The 22,279-nt window shown below is 35.4% G+C and overlaps 1 protein-coding gene across 1 annotated transcript in view; it reads right to left on the reverse strand.

Annotated features, from left to right (window-relative positions):
• HTR2C (5-hydroxytryptamine receptor 2C) overlaps positions 1–22,279 on the reverse strand; it is a 343,880-nt gene that overhangs the window by 159,480 nt on the left and 162,121 nt on the right. The window contains exons 3-4 of the mRNA XM_025275906.3: positions 16,642–16,755; positions 11,611–11,924 (exon numbers count right to left, since the gene is read on the reverse strand). Coding sequence (XP_025131691.2) covers positions 11,611–11,924; positions 16,642–16,676 — 349 coding nt within the window. The 5' untranslated portion in view covers positions 16,677–16,755. The remainder of the gene's footprint in view (positions 1–11,610; positions 11,925–16,641; positions 16,756–22,279) is intronic.

The following is a 22,279-nucleotide window of genomic DNA, read 5'->3' on the forward strand; positions in this document are numbered from 1 at the left end:
CAACTATTTGAAGACATATTATGCCCCTCCCCCACACCCCCTTAATTCTATGTTCTAGTCTCATGGCAACAAAGGCATTGAAACCTGGATCTTTAAACTCTGTGTCTGAAGGAGATGTTAATAGAGTCTAAAATGTACTGAAAAGAAATTATTTTGAGCAAAACTATGGATCTAAAAGAGTATTTATCACCCAAGATATTGTATAGTACTGGTATGTGTAAAAAGAACTGTGAACTATTATCATCATTGTAGGGCTGGCAGAAATTACTGTTGGATATAAAAAAGATTGTTTTCTTAGTTGTGGAGCTCTGTATCTCTAAAGCTTTATCAAGATAGGAAACAAGAATCAGCATTTGTTTTTTCAGAAAGATATACTAAGTTTCACATTTCCAGGGATGAGTGGCAAAAATATCAGTCTGAGTAGCAGGGGGAGGTGCATGTGTGCATGTGTGCTTAGTTGTGTTTGACTCTTTGTGATAGACTGTAGCCCACTAGTCTCCTCTGTCCATGGGATTTTCCAGGCAAGAACACTGGAGTAGGTTGCCATTTCCAACTCCAGGGATGGAACCCATATCTCATGGGTATCCCTCATTGGCAGGCAGATTCTTTACCACTGAGCCACATGGTGAGTCCCAGAATGGGGCCATTAATGTCATTGATCTAAGTAAGAATGAATATGAAGAGCCTTTCATGGTCCTGCTGCTGCTGCTACTGCTGCTAAGTCGCTTCAGCCGTGTCTGACTCTGTGTGACCCCATAGATGGCAGCCCACCAGGCTTCCCCACCCCTGGGATTCTCCAGGCAGGAACACTGGAGTGGGTTGCCATTTCCTTCTCCAATGCATGAAAGTGAAAAGTGAAGGTGAAGTCACTCAGTCGTGTCCGACTCTTAGTGACCCCATGGACTGCAGCCTACCAGTCTCCTCCATCCATGGGATTTTCCAGGCAAGAGTACTGGAGTGGGGTGCCATTGCCTTCTCCGTTCATGGTCCTAAAATCAGGTAAATTGTGTGTTTTCATTTTCTTTATCTGTAAAGTGGGGAAAATGTAAAATTCTACCTACATGTTGGTGTGGGAATTAAACAAGGTAATAGACACAGAATTAGTGCTGAAGGGGATCAGAGCACACCACCCCCAAATATACATTTTTGCCATAGGATTATTTTGAGCTGAGGCAAATGAAAACTAGCCAATACAGGCAAAGCTCTTCACCCTCCCCTTTCTGCTTAAAGGCAGGGTATAAATTTCCCTTTGTGAAGGTGTTTGCCTCCCAATCTATACCAGTAAGAGGAGGATGACTCAGTCTCTGGAGACACACAGGTATCCCCCAGATTACACAAGATTGAGGCTTCATAACAAACCTTTTTAACATAACCCTTATCTTCCATTAGTTTCCCACATATAGTTATAGTCCCACATTTACCACACTTAGAAGCCTAAACTGCTTTTCCTTTGTCTTGTCACTTCTCCATAATTTATTGCTCTTTGTTAAAATATTTACAGCCCCAGGTTTAACTGCTTCTTTGGGTTTTCACTTATTTTCTATTAAGAACTCAGTATGCATAAGTAATAAACCTTTTTCTCCTGTTAAACTGTCTTTCTCCTCTTAACTGTCTCCTGTTAAACTATCCTTTGCCAATTTAAATTGCAGGGCCCCAGACAAGATTTCCTTCCTATACAGTGCTCAATTAAAGTTAGCTATATAATTATTGTTGTCATTATTTCTAACATCATTATCGAACCAAGTTTTTGGCTCTTGGATTACATACACTGGCTTAGGGTAAACAATCTTGGAAATACGGGCTGAAAATTTAACTTTCTAGGAATTGACACATTATAAGGTCGACCAGGATAATCATGATGGTGTGATCACTCACCTAGAGCCAGATATCCTGGAATGTGAAGTCAAGTGGGCCTTAGAAAGCATCACTACGAACAAAGCTAGTGGAGGGGATGGAATTCCAGTTGAGCCATTTCAAATCCTGAAAGATGATGCTGTGAAAGTGCTGCACTCAATATGCCAGCAAATTTGGAAAACTCAGCAGTGGCCACAGGACTGGAAAAGGTCAGTTTTCATTCCAATCCCAAAGAAAGGCAATGCCAAAGAATGCTCAAACTACCACACAATTGCACTCATCTCACATGCTAGTAAAGTAATGCTCAAAATTCTCCAAGCCAGGCTTCACAAATACATGAACTGTGAACTTCCAGATGTTCAACCTGATTTTAGAAAAGGCAGAGGAGCCAGAGACCAAATTGCCAACATCCACTGGATCATGGAAAAAGCAAGAGAGTTCCAGAAAAACATCTATTTCTGCTTTATTGACTGTGCCAAAGCCTTTGACTGTGTGGATCACAATAAACTGTGGACAATACTGAAAGAGATGGGAATACCAGACCCCCTGATCTGCCTCTTGAGAAATTTGTATGCAGGTCAGGAAGCAACAGTTAGAACTGGACATGAAACAACAGACTGGTTCCAAATAGGAAAAGGAGTACATCAAGGCTGTATATTGTCACCCTGCTTATTTAACTTCTATGCAGAATACATCATGAGAAACACTGGACTGGAAGAAGCACAAGCTGGAATCAAGATTGCCGGGAGAAATATCAATAACCTCAGATATGCAGATGACACCACCCTTATGGCAGAAAGTGAAGAGGAACTCAAAAGCCTCTTGATGAAAGTGAAAGTGGAGAGTGAAAAAGTTGGCTTAAAGCTCAACATTCAGAAAATGAAGATCATGGCATCTGGTCCCATCACTTCATGGGCAATAGATGGGGAATCAGTGGAAACAGTGTCAAACTTTATTTTTTTTGGGCTCCAAAATCACTGCAGATGGTGACTGCAGCCATGAAATTAAAAGATGCTTACTCCTTGGAAGGAAAGTTATGACCAGCCTAGATAGCATATTCAAAAGCAGAGACATTACTTTGCCAACAAATATCCGTCTAGTCAAGGCTATGGTTTTTCCAGTGGTCATGTATGGATCTGAGAGTTGGACTGTGAAGAAAGCTGAGTGCCCAAGAACTGATGATTTTGAACTGTGGTGTTGGAGAAGACTCTTGAGAGTCCCTTGGACTGCAAGGAGATACAACCAGTCCATTCTGTAGGAGATCAGCCCTGGGATTTCTTTGGAAAGAATGATGCTAAAGCTGAAACTCCAGTACTTTGGCCACCTCATGTGAAGAGTTGACTCATTGGAAAAGACCCTGATGCTGGGAGGGATTGGGGGCAGAAGGATAAGGGGACGACAGAGGATGAGATGGCTGGATGGCATCACTGACTCGATGGACGTGAGTCTGAGTGAACTCCGGGAGTTGTTGCTGGACAGGGAGGCCTGGTGTGCTGTGATTCATGGGGTTGCAAAGAGTCGGACATGACTGAGCGACTGAACTGAATTGAAGATGATAAAAAAAAAAAAAAAACCTCTGAAAGTTTCCATGGAAAAATGAGATTTTCCAAAGTCAAAAAATACCTATACCAGGAATTATGTTTGAGATTAGCCAAATAGAAGTAAAAGATAAAGTAAAGTGAAAATTCAGAATGTCAGAAATGGACTCTCCACCAGGAAACCCAAACCCAACTTGAGAAGATAGACAAGAGTTTCCTCTTAATGTTGAAAATGTAGGGGGCTTTTTCTCGAGTTGACAATAGAACATTGGGAGTACTTAAACTCTTGGTGCTTTGATTTTCCTACCTGTTAAATGTAGATAGTAAATATATAGCACTTAAAATAGGGCTCAACACTGAGTAAGCACTCAGTGCTGCCTATCTGCCTGTAGTGAAATGACCTTTGGAAGTAGAACTGGAATGTTAAGCAAGATTACATCATGAATTTGTTGGAGAATTAAATATGTAATTAATCTGCAAAAGTTGCTCTAAGGAGGAAAAAAGAGAGAGAAAGTACAAAAAATTATAGCAAAGTATAAAGAATAACAACCAGGACCTCTGGATCGTGTTCCTTAATATGTGTCACTGTAATTTTCTATAAATATACTGAATGCCACTCTTCCCTTTTACACTTGTAATTGAAATGTACTTGGTAAAGAAAATTCTCCCCATCCCCAGGATAAAGAGCTGTAGTGCAATGACTAAGTACATTGGGAAAGGGAATATTGGGAGTAGACTTTTGTAAGTAAAGATTCACAGGTGTAAATGTGTGGGGCTGGGAAATCCAAAGTATCTAACCTCATGAACTGATTTGCAGGAGGGAAAGAAGCCTTCATGTATTCATTTAAAAATACCAGATATAGGGATAAGTGCTAGGCTATCAGACTGATAATGTCACTGCTTAGCCTTTCAGGAGGTATTTTATGTAGATGCCTGAGGACAGAAATTAAGGTCTCAGCAAATATACTTTAGACCAGCCCTATAGAATGTGTAAATCCTGAGGAGACTACATTAAGTAGAAAAGAAAAAAAAAAAGTAGAGTTGTTTTACAGAGGGATTTTGTGAAGAGGGCAAGGACAAGCATTGCTTTTTCAATGTTTAGATAACAAAGCATGCTCCATATTCCTAATTTTCCCAAGGAATACTAAATAAAATAGAGACAGAAGCAAAGGCAGCACTGTCTTGAGGTATCTTGAGGGTTTGTAGGTTTGGCTGTACCAAGTGATAGCACTCAAGACAGGTAAAGCAGCATTCTCATGGAAGGTACTGGTGATGAAATGGCAGAGCATCAGCAGAGACCACAATGCCTGGTGGGAGATTGTGGATTCCCAACAGACATGGCGGTACTCAGCAGATGCCCAGCATATGATGATGGATACTCAGTGGCAGGTGATGATGTCCAGTGAGGGATGGATGATGAGCAGATACAGTGAGTAGTGGCAGGTGAGGGTAAATATAAATATGCTCTATGAAAGCCCAGAACAATTGCAGCAGTAAATGATGCACATTGACTTTATTCATGATCACATGTGAGATAACTCCTAGGGCCTTCTAGAGGTATTTGGAGGGAAGATGTGTATCTTTCTAGGAGATTCAAGTAACTTCGTTAGCACATGGGGAAAACAAGCCAGTGAATTTAGGGTATTGATACCAAGGTTTTTTTTTTTGTGCCAACAAGCTCTGAGGCCTGTTACAAACTTAAATGCTTTTAGGGACCAGGCAAGTTTATAATCAGTGAGTCAGCAGTTAGGTGTAAGAAAATCAGAAGAGGGAGAAACACAGCAAAGTTGGAAGCCATACACAATTGAATAAAAAATATTTAATTTACAAAGTTTAAAAATCATTGGTTAGGTAAAAAACCAGGTATACAAATTTTGGCGATGTGTTATATATTTCAGAAGATGAACTTCTACTACTTGTTAACCAGTTCAAAGAAATCAGGAAGATTCTATTTATCACATGTTTACTTCCATTAACTATAGCTTTTCTAGAATGTTTAGGATAAAGACTTTTTCACTCAATATCTTTAGAGCTAAAGTGCATAACTTAAAAATTATATTTTAATGTTATAAATACAATGCTGTGAATATTATAGTTGTATCAATACTGATAATATTTTAGCTTTAACTATTAACAAATATTAATTAGTGATAATGTTGACACTAATAATATATTATATATTAATATATTTTATTGAGGGATTCCCTAATATTGGGCCAACATAGTGTTACTGGAATTAATTACAGTTGTTCATAGTATAGTGTTTTTAATGTGGCATTGAATTCTGTTTGCCAGTTGTTTATAAAGAATTTCTGTCTTAACTGTTAGTCTGTAATATTCTGTCTTTGTACTGTCTTTATTTGGTTTATATATTAAACCTATGCATGCTTCATATAAGAATTAGAAGTTTTTTTTTTTTTTTTTCAATGGTCTTAAACAATTTATGGAACATTACAACAACTACCCAGTCTTTGAAGGTTTTATAGAAATCCCTTGTGAAACTATCTGGATTTGATGATTTTTGTGTATGATGCATGCATGCTTAAGTTGTTTCAGTCATGTCCGACTCTTTGTGATCTCATGGACTGTAGCCTGCCAGTCTCCTCTCTCCATGGGATTCTCCAGGCAAGAATACTCGAGTGGGTTGCCATTCCCTCCTCCAGGGGATCTTCCCAACCCAGGGACTGAACCCACATCTCTGGCATTTCCTGCATTGGCAAGTGGGTTCTTTGTCTCTAGTGCCACCTGGGAAGTCCATTTTAGGTCCTTGATAACTGTAATTCTTCTACTGAAATTGTTCTGTTGCTTTTTATACCTAATGAGGTCAATTTTACTAACCTGATTTTCTCCAGGAAATTACCTGTGTTTTTTTTTTTCAATGAGCTCACATGATTTGTGAATAAACCTACAAAGTAATCTAATGATTTAAAAATGTATTTTGCTTCAATGGTTATTTTCCTTGTTATTTCTTATTTTGAATATTTATATTTCCTCCTTTTTCCTTGTTTAAGTTACCTAGTATTTTTATTTTAAAAGTTTCTTTTTTAAAAAACAGGATTTTGACTTACGAATTAGGTATATTGTTTTTCTATTCTCTAATTAATTTCTACTTTTATCTTTAGTTATTTTCTTTGTGCTTTCTTTTGGGTTACTTCGCAGTTTTTCTTTCAAGGTTGCTTTCTAGAAATTTAATTCATTTGTATAATTTCATTTTTACTTATAAATGTGATTAGATATGAATTTTCCTTTGATCACTGCTTTAAATATATTCTATAGATTTTAATATGCAGTGTTTATGCTGTTAAATTTCTAAAGAAATTTGTAATTTCAATTTGCATTTGTCTTTTTAACCAACAGTTGTTTAGAATTTGTTATATCTCAAGCTCAGATGGTCTTTAAACCATTGTTGTTAATAGTTCTAGTGTTAACTGTGTTTTTATCAGAAAGTATTTTTTTGTAATAGTTCTACTTTTCTAATATTTTCTTTGTGGCCTAATAGATAATTAATTTTTGTGAGCATTCCATGTGCACTTGTGAAGAAGGTGTACTTTCTATGATAAGGATATAAAGTTTAACATACATCTGTAAGATCTACATGTCCAATATTTTTTTTGTTCTGAGTATGATATATTCAAGTCCCCCATTAGTAGAATGTATCCATAAATGTGGACTTCCCTGGTGGCATAATGGTAAAGAATTGCCTGCAATGCAAGGGACGGGGGTTGGATTCCTGGAGAAGCAAATGCCAACCTATTCCAGTATTCTTGCCTGGGAAATTCCATGGACAGAGGAGCCTGGTGGGCTACAGTCATTGGGGTTGCAAAAGAGTCAGACATGACTTAGCAACTAAACAACAACAATCCACAAATGTATTCTTCCATTTTCTTTAGTTTTTCCTTTAAAAAATAGCATTGCTGTATTATTGGGGTCGTAGATATTCCTAACCACTAAATATTAGTTGTTAATTGCAGCTTTTTATCATAAATAAGCATCCTTTTGGGGGGAAAAAATGGATCATGAATTTAAACTATTACTGTTTTTTTTTTTTTCCACTTGAAATTCACTTTGTCAGATATCAACATCACAATTTCTGTTTTCTTAGTATTTCTATTCACTTAACATACCTAGGGAGAAGGCAATGGCGCCCCACTCCAGTACTGTTGCCTGGAAAATCCCATGGATCAGTCCATGGGGTCGCTAAGAGTCAGACACGACTGAGTGACTTCACTTTCACTTTCCACTTTCATGCATTGGAGAAGGAAATGGCAACCCACTCCAGTGTTCTTGCCTGGAGAATCCCATAGACGGAGAAACCTGGTAGGCTGCAGTCCATGGGGTTGCACAGAGTCGGACAGTGACTTGGCAGCAGCAGCATACCTATGCTCACTCATGCCTTTATTTAAACTATTAGGATTCACTGGGTTTTGAGTTCTCTTATAAAGTGAGTATAATTAGGTTTTTCTTTGTATGCCAACATGAAATCTTTTTTTTTTTTAATGGTAAGTTAGGTTCTTACACATGTATTGCTCTTACTGTTAGGTTTGCTTTCAACTCTGTCTTATTATACAATGGTATAATTTTAAAAACATTGCTTTATTTTCCTTTGTTTTTTCCTCTGCTTTATTTTTTTTTTCTTTGCTTTTCTGTTAATTGCATTTCTTTTAGTTTTAGATAGGTTTGTCTCTTTGTTCTAGTTGTTAACTTTATGTCATGTTTTATTTAAATCCTGCTTAATACTCTTAGCCCTCTGTTTTCTTATAAAATCTGGTACTTTCTGGTCTGCCATTTTTTGCTGGGGTATAATTTAACATCCATCTTTTCTTTAGAGAAAAATGAATGAAATTATTCTTTCTTCTTCCCCTCTCTCTTTTCTTCTCAATTTTTAGTTGCATTGCTTCTAATTTGTTAGTGTATATAACAAATAATATATATCATATAACATGACAGTATTCTTATGCCCTTATACCACCTTTATTTTTGTCCTTGCTCTAAAATTAAATATATTAAATGATTAGATCCATCATTTTGAGGAAAATTTCTCAATCATCTCTTTATTAGATGAATCTCATTCAATATTCAGTTTCTTAAGAGGAACTTAAAGTTTCAGAATTCCCTGAGTTAAAAAAAAAATAATAAGCTTTTTATAGCCTTGATGGCCAATTTGTCTGGATACAAAATCTTTGTTTCAAACTTTATTTAGGTATTTTTCTATATTTAAATTTAAGGTATAATTATATCCAGTAAAATTTACCTTTTAAAACTGCATACTAGAATATATAGTTTTTCAAATTTATATATATATATATGTATATGTGTGTGTGTGTGTATATATATATATATATATATATATATATATAAAATAAAACCACCACAACCAAGATGTAGAACAGTTCCATAGAACCAAAGTAAATGTTGTTTTGGAACCAGCATCCCACCTTCAGACCCTGTGAACTGATGATCTGTTTTCTGTCTTTATAAATTTGCTTTTGAAAGAATATCACATAAGTGGTTGACTTTAAATAAAATATTGTTTCACTGTTGCTTTGCTTTGTTATTTTTTAAAAATTATGAGGCCAGTCTAATTCTCTTGCTTTGGTAAATTATTTCTTATTTTTGCCTGAAGATTTTTCTTTATATTTAAAACCCAATGTCTCAGATAAATCTCAGAGTTGACTGCTCCAGGTCAAATTATTGGTACTGGCTTGGTCCTATCAATATGTATATTTAGATTCTCTAATTTCTAGAAAACTTTCCTAGATTATAGTCTTAAATATTAATTCTGTTCCTTTTTTTTTTTTTTTTCCCATCTTCAGGGATTCTCATTATACATGCATTTGATTTTTTTCTTTTTTTTTCTGGTCTTCCATATTAAACATTTTCTTTCTGACTTCTTTCTTCATCTCATTTTCATTTTTTTTGTTGTTTCCCTATTTTTCTTTAGTGTTCCTTATTACATTTTCATGTTAATCTACTCTTTAGGTGCTATTAATATAATGTTTATTTCCAATATTATTTTATCCTTTTCCCCTAATTTATTGTCCTGGGCTCAAGCAATTTTTGCCTTCTGTTGACCAATGTTTTAAACCCATTTCTTTTCTCAGTTTTTAGATTTCTACTTCAAGATTATATATATATATATATATATATATATATATATATATATTTCAATGTTTGAGAAAATTTAGTTTCTCTTGAAGTATTTTGCTATAGCTTTCTTTTTTTGATAGTTCTTTATTTGGGGTAATTTTCATCAAATGGCTTTTTAAAAAATTATTGTGTTTTGCTTTATTTTTATTGTAGCTTGGTATAGATGAAGATTATTTGCATATTTGAATTTGTTTGAACATGGGTAGCAGTCTGTGGGAAGTTTCCAAGTTCCAAGCTCAAGAGCACCCACTTCTCTTTATGCTAACAAACTCTGATTTCTTTATTGCAGGACTTTTGGGGTACAGTGGAGGGCAGTGAGGGGGAAGGTTGAAGGAGCCTTACAGGTTGACTTTTTTTTTTTGGTCTTTCAAGATGATAAAATTTCCCCTCTAGTTTCTTTCTCCCTTCACTGTGCATTTTTTTCAAAAGTCACCTCTCCCCTTTAACCCTTTCCAACCTGCAAAGAGTTCCTTCCTTGACACTGGTTTATTGAGTTCTGTGCACACTTCCAAGTTACTTCCCTGAAAGATGAGCTTCCAGAGAAGTTTTTTCAGAATGTTCATACTTGTGATAAACTTTCTTTCCTGTGATGAGTTGAGATCAATCTTAGGCCTCCTACTAGCTTTTCTACTCTCTTTCTTTCTCATTTAGTATTTATTGGACTGGCCTTCCTCTTCATAATAGCACATGGCAGGAACCTAAGAGAGTGCTATTGTGAGCGCCTATTTATTTTCTGCTTACAGATAATTTGGAATTTGGATGTTCTCCAAATTTGGGGTTGATATTGTATAGTTTGTTTTTGTTGTTTTTTTATTGCTTGGGGGAGGGCTGGCGATGGATGTGTTAGATTTGGATTTCAGCTGATGCTATATTTTGATCACCCATATATTTTTAAGGGAGAAACTGACAAAATAAAACAGACACCAGAAAGCAAAGCATGTCTTCTAAAGTACATTCATTCCAGTGACCTTTTCTTACATAATTTGGAGCTACAGTGTGGTAAAATGCTCACAGAGAAGGTAAAATGTGTATACTTTGAAATTAATGCATCATGAAAACTCAGTAACTATAAGAAAGTATATTTCCTGAGAATATTGTTTATAAAATGCCTATTGAGATAATCTATTACCACTGTGTATTTAGGACAGGATAATTAATTTTTAAGTTCCATGGAAGATTACTTTCTAGATGCAATAATCTTCTTTTAGAATTTGAGAACTAGATCCATTTCCAGTATTAGTCCTTCCAGTCTAATTCCATTATACTCTCCAGGGAACAGGGAGTCTGTTTCATTTCCTTGTGAGATGAGTATATCTGCAATGAGATTCAAACTGGGTTCTCCAACTTCCTAGCAAAGATACTTAGCAGTTTAGTATAAGTGGTTTTGATTGTTCTTTATAAATATTACATACAAAGAAAAGTTAGTGTTAAAATGAATACGGCAAAGATATGGCAGAAAATCAAAAGAAAAATAAAACCTCTCTAAAATCCTATATCAAAACTTCCAAATGCTTGAATTTTTATTGTGATAATGTGACCTTGCACTTATATAATTAGTTGTTAATTTTTTATTCCTGTCTCCTTGTAAAAAATATGAATTATAGTCTCTAGGAAGAAGAAGAATAGCTGTTATTGAGTGCTTATTATGTGGCAAGCACTTAGTTTGCCAACTTTTAAGATTACTTAAATTTTTTTTTAAGATGATAAGCTTCTTTCATCTTCCTTTTATACAAGATGATACTAGGTATGTGTTATGCCCAGAACATAGGGGTTGGTGTGTGTTTTTTTCACTATCACATTCTGTACATTGGAAAGCAACTGTCATTGTTTAGAAATGACACTAAGCAATAGAGTATGTATATATGATTTTAATATAAAACACTTATTTTGCTTTTTGAATACTGATTTGCTACTGATTTATTTAAATATGATATGTCCAATTTTTCTGTCACACAATTTCCTTAATTTTCCAAATGATATGAATAGGATAGTTAACTCTGTGTTTACTACAATACCTGACAGAAATTTATGACATGGCCTGAGATGGAAAAACTAATAAAATGGTACTTACCATAAAGGATTGCAAGCAGAGACAGTGGCATGACAAGTAGTCCCACTAGCATATCAGCAATGGCTAGGGACATTAAGAAGTAATTGGTGGCATTGTGCAGTTTCTTTTCCAAGCTTACTGCCATGATAACGAGGATGTTGCCACCTATTGTCAAGATTATTATTATGACAATTGAAAGTGCTGGCCAGTTTTGTACCCCGTCTGGGAATTTGAAGCGTCCACCATCGGAGGTATTGAAAATGTCAGTTACTATGGCTGCTACTGGGCTCACAGATATATCACATTGCCAAACCAATAGGCCAATCAGGTGCACACTGAAAATTAAGAAAAAAAAAATCAGGTACATATTATATTGCTTGTACCTAATAAATTATTTATATAAAACAACTGTTTTACCTTTAACAATCATTATTATCACATCACTGTTTTTACTCTCTTAATTAAATTTCAGTATTTCTTATTTCTATCCTTTTATTGAGTGTTTAATATGAGTCAGGCTCTTGACTTACTGAAATATATATATATATATACATATATATATGTATATATTTAAGTAATCTCATTTGATCTTATACAACATCCTCATGAGGTCAGTACTGACTATTATGTATATGGAGAGACTGAGGTTCAGAGAAGTTAAGTAACTGTCTTAAGGAAATACAGCCAGTAAGTAGCAGGGGCAGGGTCTGAGCTCAGGTCTCACTGATTACAAAGCCTGAGTTTTACTTTTACTCTATATAATCAATCTGAAACCACAGTATTATTTGACTTGCTGAGTGACTTCATGCTGGCTCGTGGTATCTTTAATAGCTGTCCTATACATTTTCCTTCTATCTGATACTCTCCCCATTTCTGTCCTGTGTTTTCTGGGTCCAGTTCTAGGCTAGAAGTTGATTTCTGGTGATAATTAATTCCTATGGGTTTGATGCTTTCCTATGCTGGAAACGAAATTTCTTAAAGTCATTTAAAATGTACATTTCTCATGATGGTACTTATGTAGACTTTTACTAATAAGGATTTCAGGCCAAGTGGCAGACTAATGCAAGAGACACAGATGTGGTTTTGTTTTGTACATTCCAAATTAATTTGCCCTGATGGTGACATAAGATTTATTTAGTTTACATACATCAATGTAAGTCCCAAAAGTGTCTAATAAAACTAACATTAATTTTCCTTAACAAAATAGACAAAGATAAGCATATTCAATATTTCCTGCTTTAAAGCAAGAATTATTATCTGCTAATGACTCTTATGTGTATTCTGTGTTCAGTAATATTTATTTAATATTAAGCAACAAGTACACTATATGTACTAGCTGTTAAACCCTGATATTTATAGAGAAGAAAATTTCCTCTATTGGTACAACATGTGCTAAAAAATTTTCTATGCAAGAAAATTGCATGGGGTGATGGAACATAAAACGTTACAAACTCCAGAGTCTATGAGTTCTCCATGTAAATGTTTTTATTTCATTATCTCATTCACTTGTTCTTTGAACTAAAAATATTATTTCTATACAGGGAAAATATGTGTGGTTTGACTATTGCTTATTATCAATCACCAGAGAAATTTGAAGTAGTTAACACTAGATGATTATGATGATCATAATTGTATCTATAATATATACACACACACTACACTTTCTGAACCACCAAAACTGAACACTGAACCTGAAAACTTATTGGCATTGTTTAACCTTAAATAAAATATTATAATAATTTTCTACCATATTTAAAAAGTATTTCCCTTAATATCTTGTGAATATACTTTCCATAGTTTAAGATAATGAAGAAATAATGAACATATTTTGACTTTCTCATTCTACAGGGGATGAAAACTAGTACTTCAGACATTTAGCTTAAAACTACTTCCTCATTATTCAAAGCTACCTGATATCCTAAGTATCATGTTTTGGGAAGAAATATACATAGTAATTTTTTCAAATAATGAGAGATACTCATTCAATTTTTTCAAATGCTGGATGTATTTTTTCCTGGAACATAAAAATAAGCTAAAATAATATGTGATTCAAAAAAATCTATAGCATAATTAATCTGTGATTAAGGTGTGTAGAAATTATTGAAATAAAGACCCAAATAAATAGAAGCAAGGTATTTGCTTTCAGCTTTGATTATTCTGTCACAGTATTTGCTGCATTTGGCATTTGACATTGCATGTGACCAATGTCCTGGCTATATTATCTTAATGATTTTTTTGACCAGTCACTTAATCTTTCAGAACATCTATTCCCTCATCTCTAAAACAAGGATGATCTTTATGACATTATTTTTGTGAAAATTAAATGATAATGTAAAGTCTCAAAATAATACCTTTGCTTTAATAGGCCCTCAGTAAATGTTGGAGCAAACATTCTTTCTGCCTTCAAAGTTAAAAAAAAGTATTTTGTGGTAGCTATACCCTAACTCAGTGTACTTCAAAATTTGTCAAAAATTTAAGTCCTAGTTTTATTTTAAGAAGATATTTATGCAGAACTGGGTTCAGATAGTCATTTTAAATCCAAAGTCTTTTCTGGCCTAACTGATGAAAAACATGTTCTTCTGAAATTAAAAACAAAAACAAATCTAGTTTCTATTAGTTGATGACCATTTCAGGTAGTCCCATAAGACTTTCTGCTCAAAATAATATCCTACATCCTCAATTGGCAGTTGCAGAACCACAAATATATTTATTCTTATGCCTATAGAATATGGTCCTAACAGGATATGCAGTGCAACTTCAAATTTTCTAAGTAAATTGCGAAAACATCTAAGTAATTCCATATTTCTGTAGCAGTGGTAAAATAATGCAGAATAAAATTGTATATAACAAAAGTACGTGAAAACTACATTCAATTATGAATTTTAAAATTTGAGTATCTTAGAACTTTAGCATAGAAAAATATTCAAAATATTTGGCCTACCTCTATTGGTCAAATATATTTTTATTTTTTATTCAAGAGTCCAAGAGACAAATATTAAATTCTTGAGGAAGTTTATAGAATCTAAATATATCTTCTGTGAATTATTAAATAAATTAATATTATTGGGAATAATCCTGACAAGTTTTTACCTAGTTTCAATTCAATTTAATAAATTCACTTTGAGCACTACTTATGAGCAAATTTTTATGATTTTTACTGCAGTAAATCCTATTTTCTATAGTATCGTAATCAAGAATCAGCTGCATTCTAATTAAACCTAGTTTCTAACATTTACATGCTTAATGAAAAACATATAGTCCTTTTACAAAAGAGGAGTGATTTGAGTCTTGTTTCTAAACCTTACATTAATTGCTATTAAGCCCACAGAATTCTCATAAAGTATGTACACAAAAATCACAGTGTCTGTCCAAACAATTCAAATAATTGATTCATTGCTACTAAATATTTAATGAAAATATAATCTCACATTCTTAGTAGATAAACAATGATAATTTGATTTAAAGGTCTGAGTACACTTAAAATCTACTGAGTTTTTGCATGGCATATGACGATGGGCATTAATAGCAGAGATGAATGGGCCCTTATTTCTCTAGCATGGTGCTCGGTAGTGTCTGACTCTTTTTGACCTCCTGGTTCATAGCCTGCCATGCTTCTCTGTCCTTGAGATTTCCCAGGCAAAAATAGTGGAGTGGGTTGCCATTTCCTTCTCCAAGGAACTTCCCCACCCAGGGATTGAACCTGCATCTCTGGTGTCTCCTGCATTGGCAGGAAGATTCTTTACCATTGAACCACAAATTCTTTAATTTCATACCAGAATAATTTGGTGCCCTTTAAGGTATCCCTAGGGCTTCCCTGAAAGCTCAGCTGGTAAAGAATCTGCCTGCAAAGCAGCAGACCCTGGTTGGATACCTGGGCTGGGAAGATCCCCTGGAAGAGGACATGGCAACCCACTCCAGTATTCTTGCCTGGAAAATCCCCATGGACAGAGGAGCTTGGCGGGCTACAGTCCATGGAATCACAGAGTCGGACACTACTGAGCGACTAAGCACACAATATATCCCTATATTTTGGTATGTGGAACAATGGCTATATACTAAGTTGACACAGCCACATGGAGTGGGAACATTGGTCCTTTCATTTCCCCACACCTGGCTCTTCTTTCCCCTTCTTTATCACTGTCCTTCACTCTTTCCTGCTCTAGTTTACTTGGAATCACAAATCCTTGAGACTGTCGTCACTGCAATGTACAGTGGCATCCAAGATGGACTATAATGCATATATTGTAGAGAATCCAACATTGATGTACTTTGTGTTTACCTTGCTCTATAAATTTTTTCCTTAATGAGCACTTTTGTAGAAATCATAGAGGAGATCATGTAGGAGTAGGGCGATTCAAGGCCTCTCAGTTGTACTGATCAGAGTTTACAGAGCCCTGGATCTTTTTTGCCATGCCCCCAATTCCTCAAAGTGTAGGTTTAGAAGAAAACAATCCAACTTTTTACTAAGTTAAAAAGAAGATATACCTGGATTAGATCACATTTAGAATTGCTCAGTACTTGAATTCAATTTTTTCTTTATCTCTTTTATGTTATTCTATTGATTTTAACTATTGGTTCATTGTCTCAAGGTTTCTGAGAATGGTATTACTTATCTCTGTCCAGCTACATTCTCCAAATGCTACTCCCTGACTTCTGACCCATTCTTTTGAAACCTCAACTTTCTTCATAAAACCAGAGACTTATAAAAATGCTTTATTCTCTTGGCTGTTTAGTTCATCTAGGAAGGAAAGAACCTTTTCTCATTTCTACATTTTAGCCATAGAGAAAGCAACCACAGCAACCACAGCATCAGGATTAATTTTATTTGTTTGAACATATGAGTGGTTGTGTTTAATTGGAATTCAAATTATTGTTTTTCCCCATTTACTGATTTTGAATAGAAAACACCAATGTTAGTCTATTGGTATGCAAGTCATTTATGCATGTTGAGGGAAATATAGCAGAATAATCATATAAAAACCTGTTTAACATTTTTGAGCAAACCACTCTGAAAAGTTAGTTTTCAAAAATAATAGGTAATAACATCCTTACAGGAATGAGTGCACTGCTTTCCTCAGGTTCACCATGATTGCTTCAGTCTTAAGCAACCAAGTTTAAAATTGAGATGAGGAAATTTAACAGACTGGATTCATTATGCCATCCTTTCTGGGGAGAGAAAAAAAAAGAGAATTACTAAAATTTGAAATAACTTGCATAACATTTAATTAAATAAAAGTAAATATACTTATTAAGTGATAAGAAACAATCAATACTAAATTTAGCAACAAATATTGTCATATAAGTGATAAAAATAGCAAAGAGAATAGATATTTCATTTATTTACCAATATACACCATCATAATTTTTCTAAAATTTCTTATATACACTTTCTTTATATGGAACTTCTACTGAATCTCACCCTGTTGGAGTACAAATTAGTGTTTTGAAAAATAAATTAAGAATATTGTCTTTTTAATTTGCAAACCATTGAGAGAAAGTCTGTGATCTAATAATTAAGTACCATGTATAAAGTAAAAAGGTTTCATCTTATAAAAACATGAAACACTAAAATTTTAAGCCTATTTTATACAATGTTTCCAACTTTTTTCCTTCAGTGAAGCAATCTGTGTTTTCAAAGAAAGCTTTATTAATACATTTGTGTTAACCAACAATATTATCCAAGAGTGGCAATGGGTTTATACCAAAAAAAAAAAAAATGAATTGATTAAATTAACTATAGTAAATATAGCAACCACTCTGTGTACCAACTAGTTGGTATCCAACAGATAGTATGCTGCAGTCGGGGCACATGGAATAATGTTGAAAATTGCAAACAAAAGTGCAGTTGCACTAGGTGATTGAAACAAAAAGTTTTAGTTTCATTTATTAAGAACTGACAATTCATCTTCAAAGGAATTAGGAAGAAAACATGACAACTCTGTAAAAATCAAAGAATTTCAGAGTGAGTACCTTTGATTTCTGTAGGCTATTTTTGAAGGAAATACTTGTTGCATTGCAAAGCTCTATCAAATATTTATGTAACAGATTATTCACCACTTAGCGCTCATTATATTCAGTGTGCTAAAATGTTGGCCAAGAGTAGACTGAATGCAAATTTGCTGAGGATCTCTGCTGTGCTCCTTGTGGAAATATCATCTTTACACAGAGTGAAACATGTCACTTTGAATTTTTACATTGATAAAGAAAAAATGCTCAGTTTGAATTCTAATGATTAACATAGAGACCCACTGGTTTTTCTGTGTGGCAATTCTTAATTGGTAATAGAGCAGGGAAAGCTCTCTATTTTTCATCTTGCTTTCTCTATATCTTCTCTTTTTGGATTTTGATTAAACTCTCTTTCCATACATGCCAAACATGTAACTGTATTCTTTTGGGGGATTGTGAGCTATTTTAAGAGTCAAGATTGTGATATTAAGTTTGTATGTATTGGGCTGTCAATGAGAAAAATTTAGTTTGTGTGTGTGGGAGGGGTGGGGGAGAAAGAGAGAGAGTTGAATAGCTCGAGAACATGAAATAATATTGAAAAGTCATCTCTTTTGTCTAATTTGTAAATATTTTCAAGGAATATGATAAAAATTTGTCAGTAATCTTTTTTAGTATTTTCTAGTTCCTTTTAGAAATATGGAAATAAAATTTTTACCAGAACAAACTGCCTCCCTATGTCGCCCATCTAACTCAATAACACTGTTATTCTAGTCAGTCAAGCTACAAATTTAATTTATTCTCTCTTCTTATCCCTCAACTCTCGCTGTGAGATCTTTCAGGGATATCTACACAAAAATCTGCCCCCAAATCATCGCCTTACAGTATGTGAAATGTTCTGTGCATAATTCTACAAGGGGAAGGGATACAAAATCTCTTAGAGCCTTGGATAAGGTAAATTAATAAGAGAAACAAGAAATACTTGTGAGTTCAATTATTCAAATTTGACAGAATGTCAAATGTTTATGTTTTATAAAATAAAGAAAAGGAATCTTTTATGGAATAACTGACACAGTGATTGATTTTTATTGAGAATTTATATTATTCTCATAGAAACTGTTTGATCATGTAACAACATAATAGTGTTATAAGAATACATATACACATACATGTGTGTAGGTATGTATGTGTATTTGTGTGTGCATGTGTATATACATAATTTTGTGTAGAGGAAAAACTTTGATTAACATGAAATTGTCTCAAGCATGATGAGAAAATTACAGATTAAGCCACAGAAATAAATTTAGGATCAGTAAATACCCATTTAGAATGATCTCTTATTTCTTTCTGAAACATAAATTTCAAACGTTTTCATGCTCTCTCTAAATCTCTGTAAGATCTTCAGTTAACAATGTTATTACATTTGCTAAGGCAAAATTGGGGACAAATATTAGTTTTCATATAGTTCTTGATAGTACACAAGATATTGCAGAATAACCTCAATTAATGTCAAATTATAATTAATCAAAACTCATACCCTGAGCATTATATTTAATTGATGCCTATGAAATTTATGCCCATATGTTAACATATGTCATATAAAATATGGCATCATCAAAAATAGAGTGAACAGTTGAAAACAAGTGGCCCCAAATAGGCTCTCTAGTTCACTGTATATTCAGAACTGCTAAACTTCAAACTATCAGAATCAGTATCACTCAAAGAAAGCCATTATTAATAGTCATCTTGGAAGTGAAAATCTTTTTTAAAAAAGTAAAAACACTATGGGGAAGAAAGGCTGGCATGAATTAAAAAGAGAAAAAACTTTCTTTGACTCTTCCAACATGGCTATAAGTTAGACTTCAGTCAGTTGAGTCACTCAGTCATGTTCGACTCTTTGCAACACCATGGACTGTAGCACACCAGGCTTTCCTGTCCATCACCAACACTCGGAGCTTACTCAAACTCATGTCCACCGTGTCGGTGATGCCATCCAACCATCTCATCCTCTATCATCCCCTTCTCCACCTGCCTTCAATCTTTCCCGGCATCAAGAATTTTTCTAGTGAGTCAGTTCTTCGCATCAGGTGGCCAAAGTATTGGAGTTTCAGCTTCAGCATCAGTCCATTCAATGATTATTCAGGACTGATCTCCTTTAGGATAGACTGGTTGGATCTCCTTGCTGTCCAAGGGACTCTCAAGAGTCTTCTCCTACAGCACAGTGCAAAAGCATCAATTCTTCAGTGCTCAGCTTTCTTTATAGTACAACTCTCACATCCATACATGACTACTGGAAAAACCATAGCTTTGACAAAATGGACCTTTGTTGGCAAAGTAATGTCTCTGCTTTTTAATATGCTGTTTAGGTTGATCATAGCTTTTCTTCCAAGGGGTAAGCGTCTTTTAATTTCATGACTGCAGTCACCATCTGCAGTGATTTTGCTGCTGCTGCTGCTAAGTCACTTCAGTCGTGTCTGACTCTGTGTGACCCCATAGATGGCAGCCCACCAGGCTCCCCAGTCCTTGGGATTCTCCAAGTAAGAACACCGGAGTGGGTTGCCATTTCTTTCTCCGGTGCATGAAAGTGAAAAGTGAAAGTGAAGTCGCTCAGTCGTGTCCGACTCTTAGTGACCCCATGGACTGCAGCCCACCAGGCTCCTCTGTCCATGGGATTTTCCAGGCAAGAGTATTGGAGTAGGGTGTCATTGCCTTCTCTGGCAGTGATTTTGGAGCCCCCCCCCTCCCCTGCCAAAAAATAGTCTCTCACTGTTTCCATTGTTTCCCCATCTATTTGCCATGAAGTGATGGGACCAGATGCCATGATCTTCATTTTCTGAATGTTGAGTTTTAAGCCAGCTTTTTCACTCACCTCTTTCACTTTCATCAAGAGGCTCTTTAGTTCTTCACTTTCTGCCAGAAGAGTGGTGTCATCTGTGTATTTGAGGTTATTGATATTTCGCCCAGTAATCTTGATTCCAGCTTGTGCTTCATCTAGCCCGGCATTTCACATGATGTACTCTGCATATAATTTGAATAAGCAGGGTGACAATATACAGCCTTGACCTACTCCTTTCCTGATTTGGAACCAGTCTGTTGTTCCATGTCAAGTTCTAACTGTTGATTCTTGATCTGCATACAGATTTCTCAGGAGGCAGGTCAGGTGATCTGCTATTCCCATCTCTTTAAGTATTTTCCACAGTTTGTTGTAATCCACACAGTCAAAGGCTTTGGTGTATTCAATAAAGCAAGGGTAGATGTTTTTCTGCAACTCTCTTGCATTTTTGATGATCCAGTGGATGTTGGCAATTTGATCTCTGGTTCCTCTGCTTTTTTCTAAATCCAGCTTGAATATTTGGAAGTTCATGGAAGCACCAGGACTCAGGAGAAAGGAGCTGACCCAGACAAGAAACTGACCCAAACATGCCCATGAGTGTCCAGGAGTCTCTGGTGGAGGCATGGGTTGGCAGTGGCCTGGTGCAGTGTTGGAGGCACTGAGTGCAGCAGTGCATGCATGGGACCTTTTGAAGGAGGTCACCATTATCTTCATTATCTCCACCATAGTTTGGCCTCAGGTCAAGCAACAGGGAGGGAACACAGTCCCGCTCATCAACAGAAAATTGTATTAAAGATTTACTGAATATGGCCCTGCCCATCAGAACAATACCCAGTTTTCCCCTCAGTCAGTCTCTCCAATCAGAAAGCTTCCATAAGCCTCTTATCCTTATCCATCAGAGGGCAGACAGAATGAAAACCACAGTCACAGAAAACTGACCAAACTGATCGCATGGACCACAGCCTTGTCTAGCTCAATGAAACTATGAGCCATGCCATGGAGGGCCACCCAAGATGGCAGAGAGTTCTGACAAAGTGTGGTCCACTGGAGAAAGGAATGGCAAACCACCTCAGTGTCTTGCCTTGAGAACCCCATGAACAGTATGAAAAGTTAGATTTGGGAATTTGTTAATTTCATAGCTAATTGATGTGATTCTTCTTTAGCTCTAATATTAAGAATGACTATGAAGGGACCTGGTTAAGATTTCTTTAGCGTACAGCTCCAATTCTTACTTCTTTTAGTGACCTTATAAGGGTTTTGCATGGTCATGAGTTTAGTCATGCTACACCTCTTGCCTTTATTGGACAATAAGCTGATGATTCACTTGGGAGACCAGTACTGTGCTCTCTCTAAGAAATATCTAATTTTCTATGCCAATTTGCCATCCAAGTGGTGGGAGATATATGACCATCCTTGTGGTCCATTGAACACTATTAAATTAATTTGTGAAAACTACAAAGATGAGGCAGGGAAATCAGTTTTCCACATTATCTCAGTTTTACACATATTAAATTTAGCTTTTAAGAGAGTATCTACATTGCTGTCTATTCAAAGATAAAAGTAATAACAAGACCATCAACAAGGGGGAAGAAAAAAACATGATTTAGGACTCCAGTGAAGTCATAATTGTGGCTTCCCTGTTGGTTCAGCAGTAAAGAATTTGCCTGAAATGTGGTAGACCTGGGTTTGATTCCTGGGCTTGGAAGATCCCCTGGAGAAGGGCACAGTAACCCACTCCAGTGTTCATGCTTGGAGAATCTCATGGGCAGAGGAACCTGGTGGGCTACAGTCCCTAGGATAGCAAAGAGTTGGACACAACTCAAGCGACTCAGCACACATACATGCAAAGTCATAATTGAGGATCAGGTTGAAGAGTCAACTGTTGAACCAGTAGAGAGTAGATATTAGAGAAAA

The sequence above is a fragment of the Bubalus bubalis genome, chromosome X (assembly GCF_019923935.1).
Source record: "Bubalus bubalis isolate 160015118507 breed Murrah chromosome X, NDDB_SH_1, whole genome shotgun sequence".
In the NCBI taxonomy this organism is placed as follows: domain Eukaryota; kingdom Metazoa; phylum Chordata; class Mammalia; order Artiodactyla; family Bovidae; genus Bubalus; species Bubalus bubalis.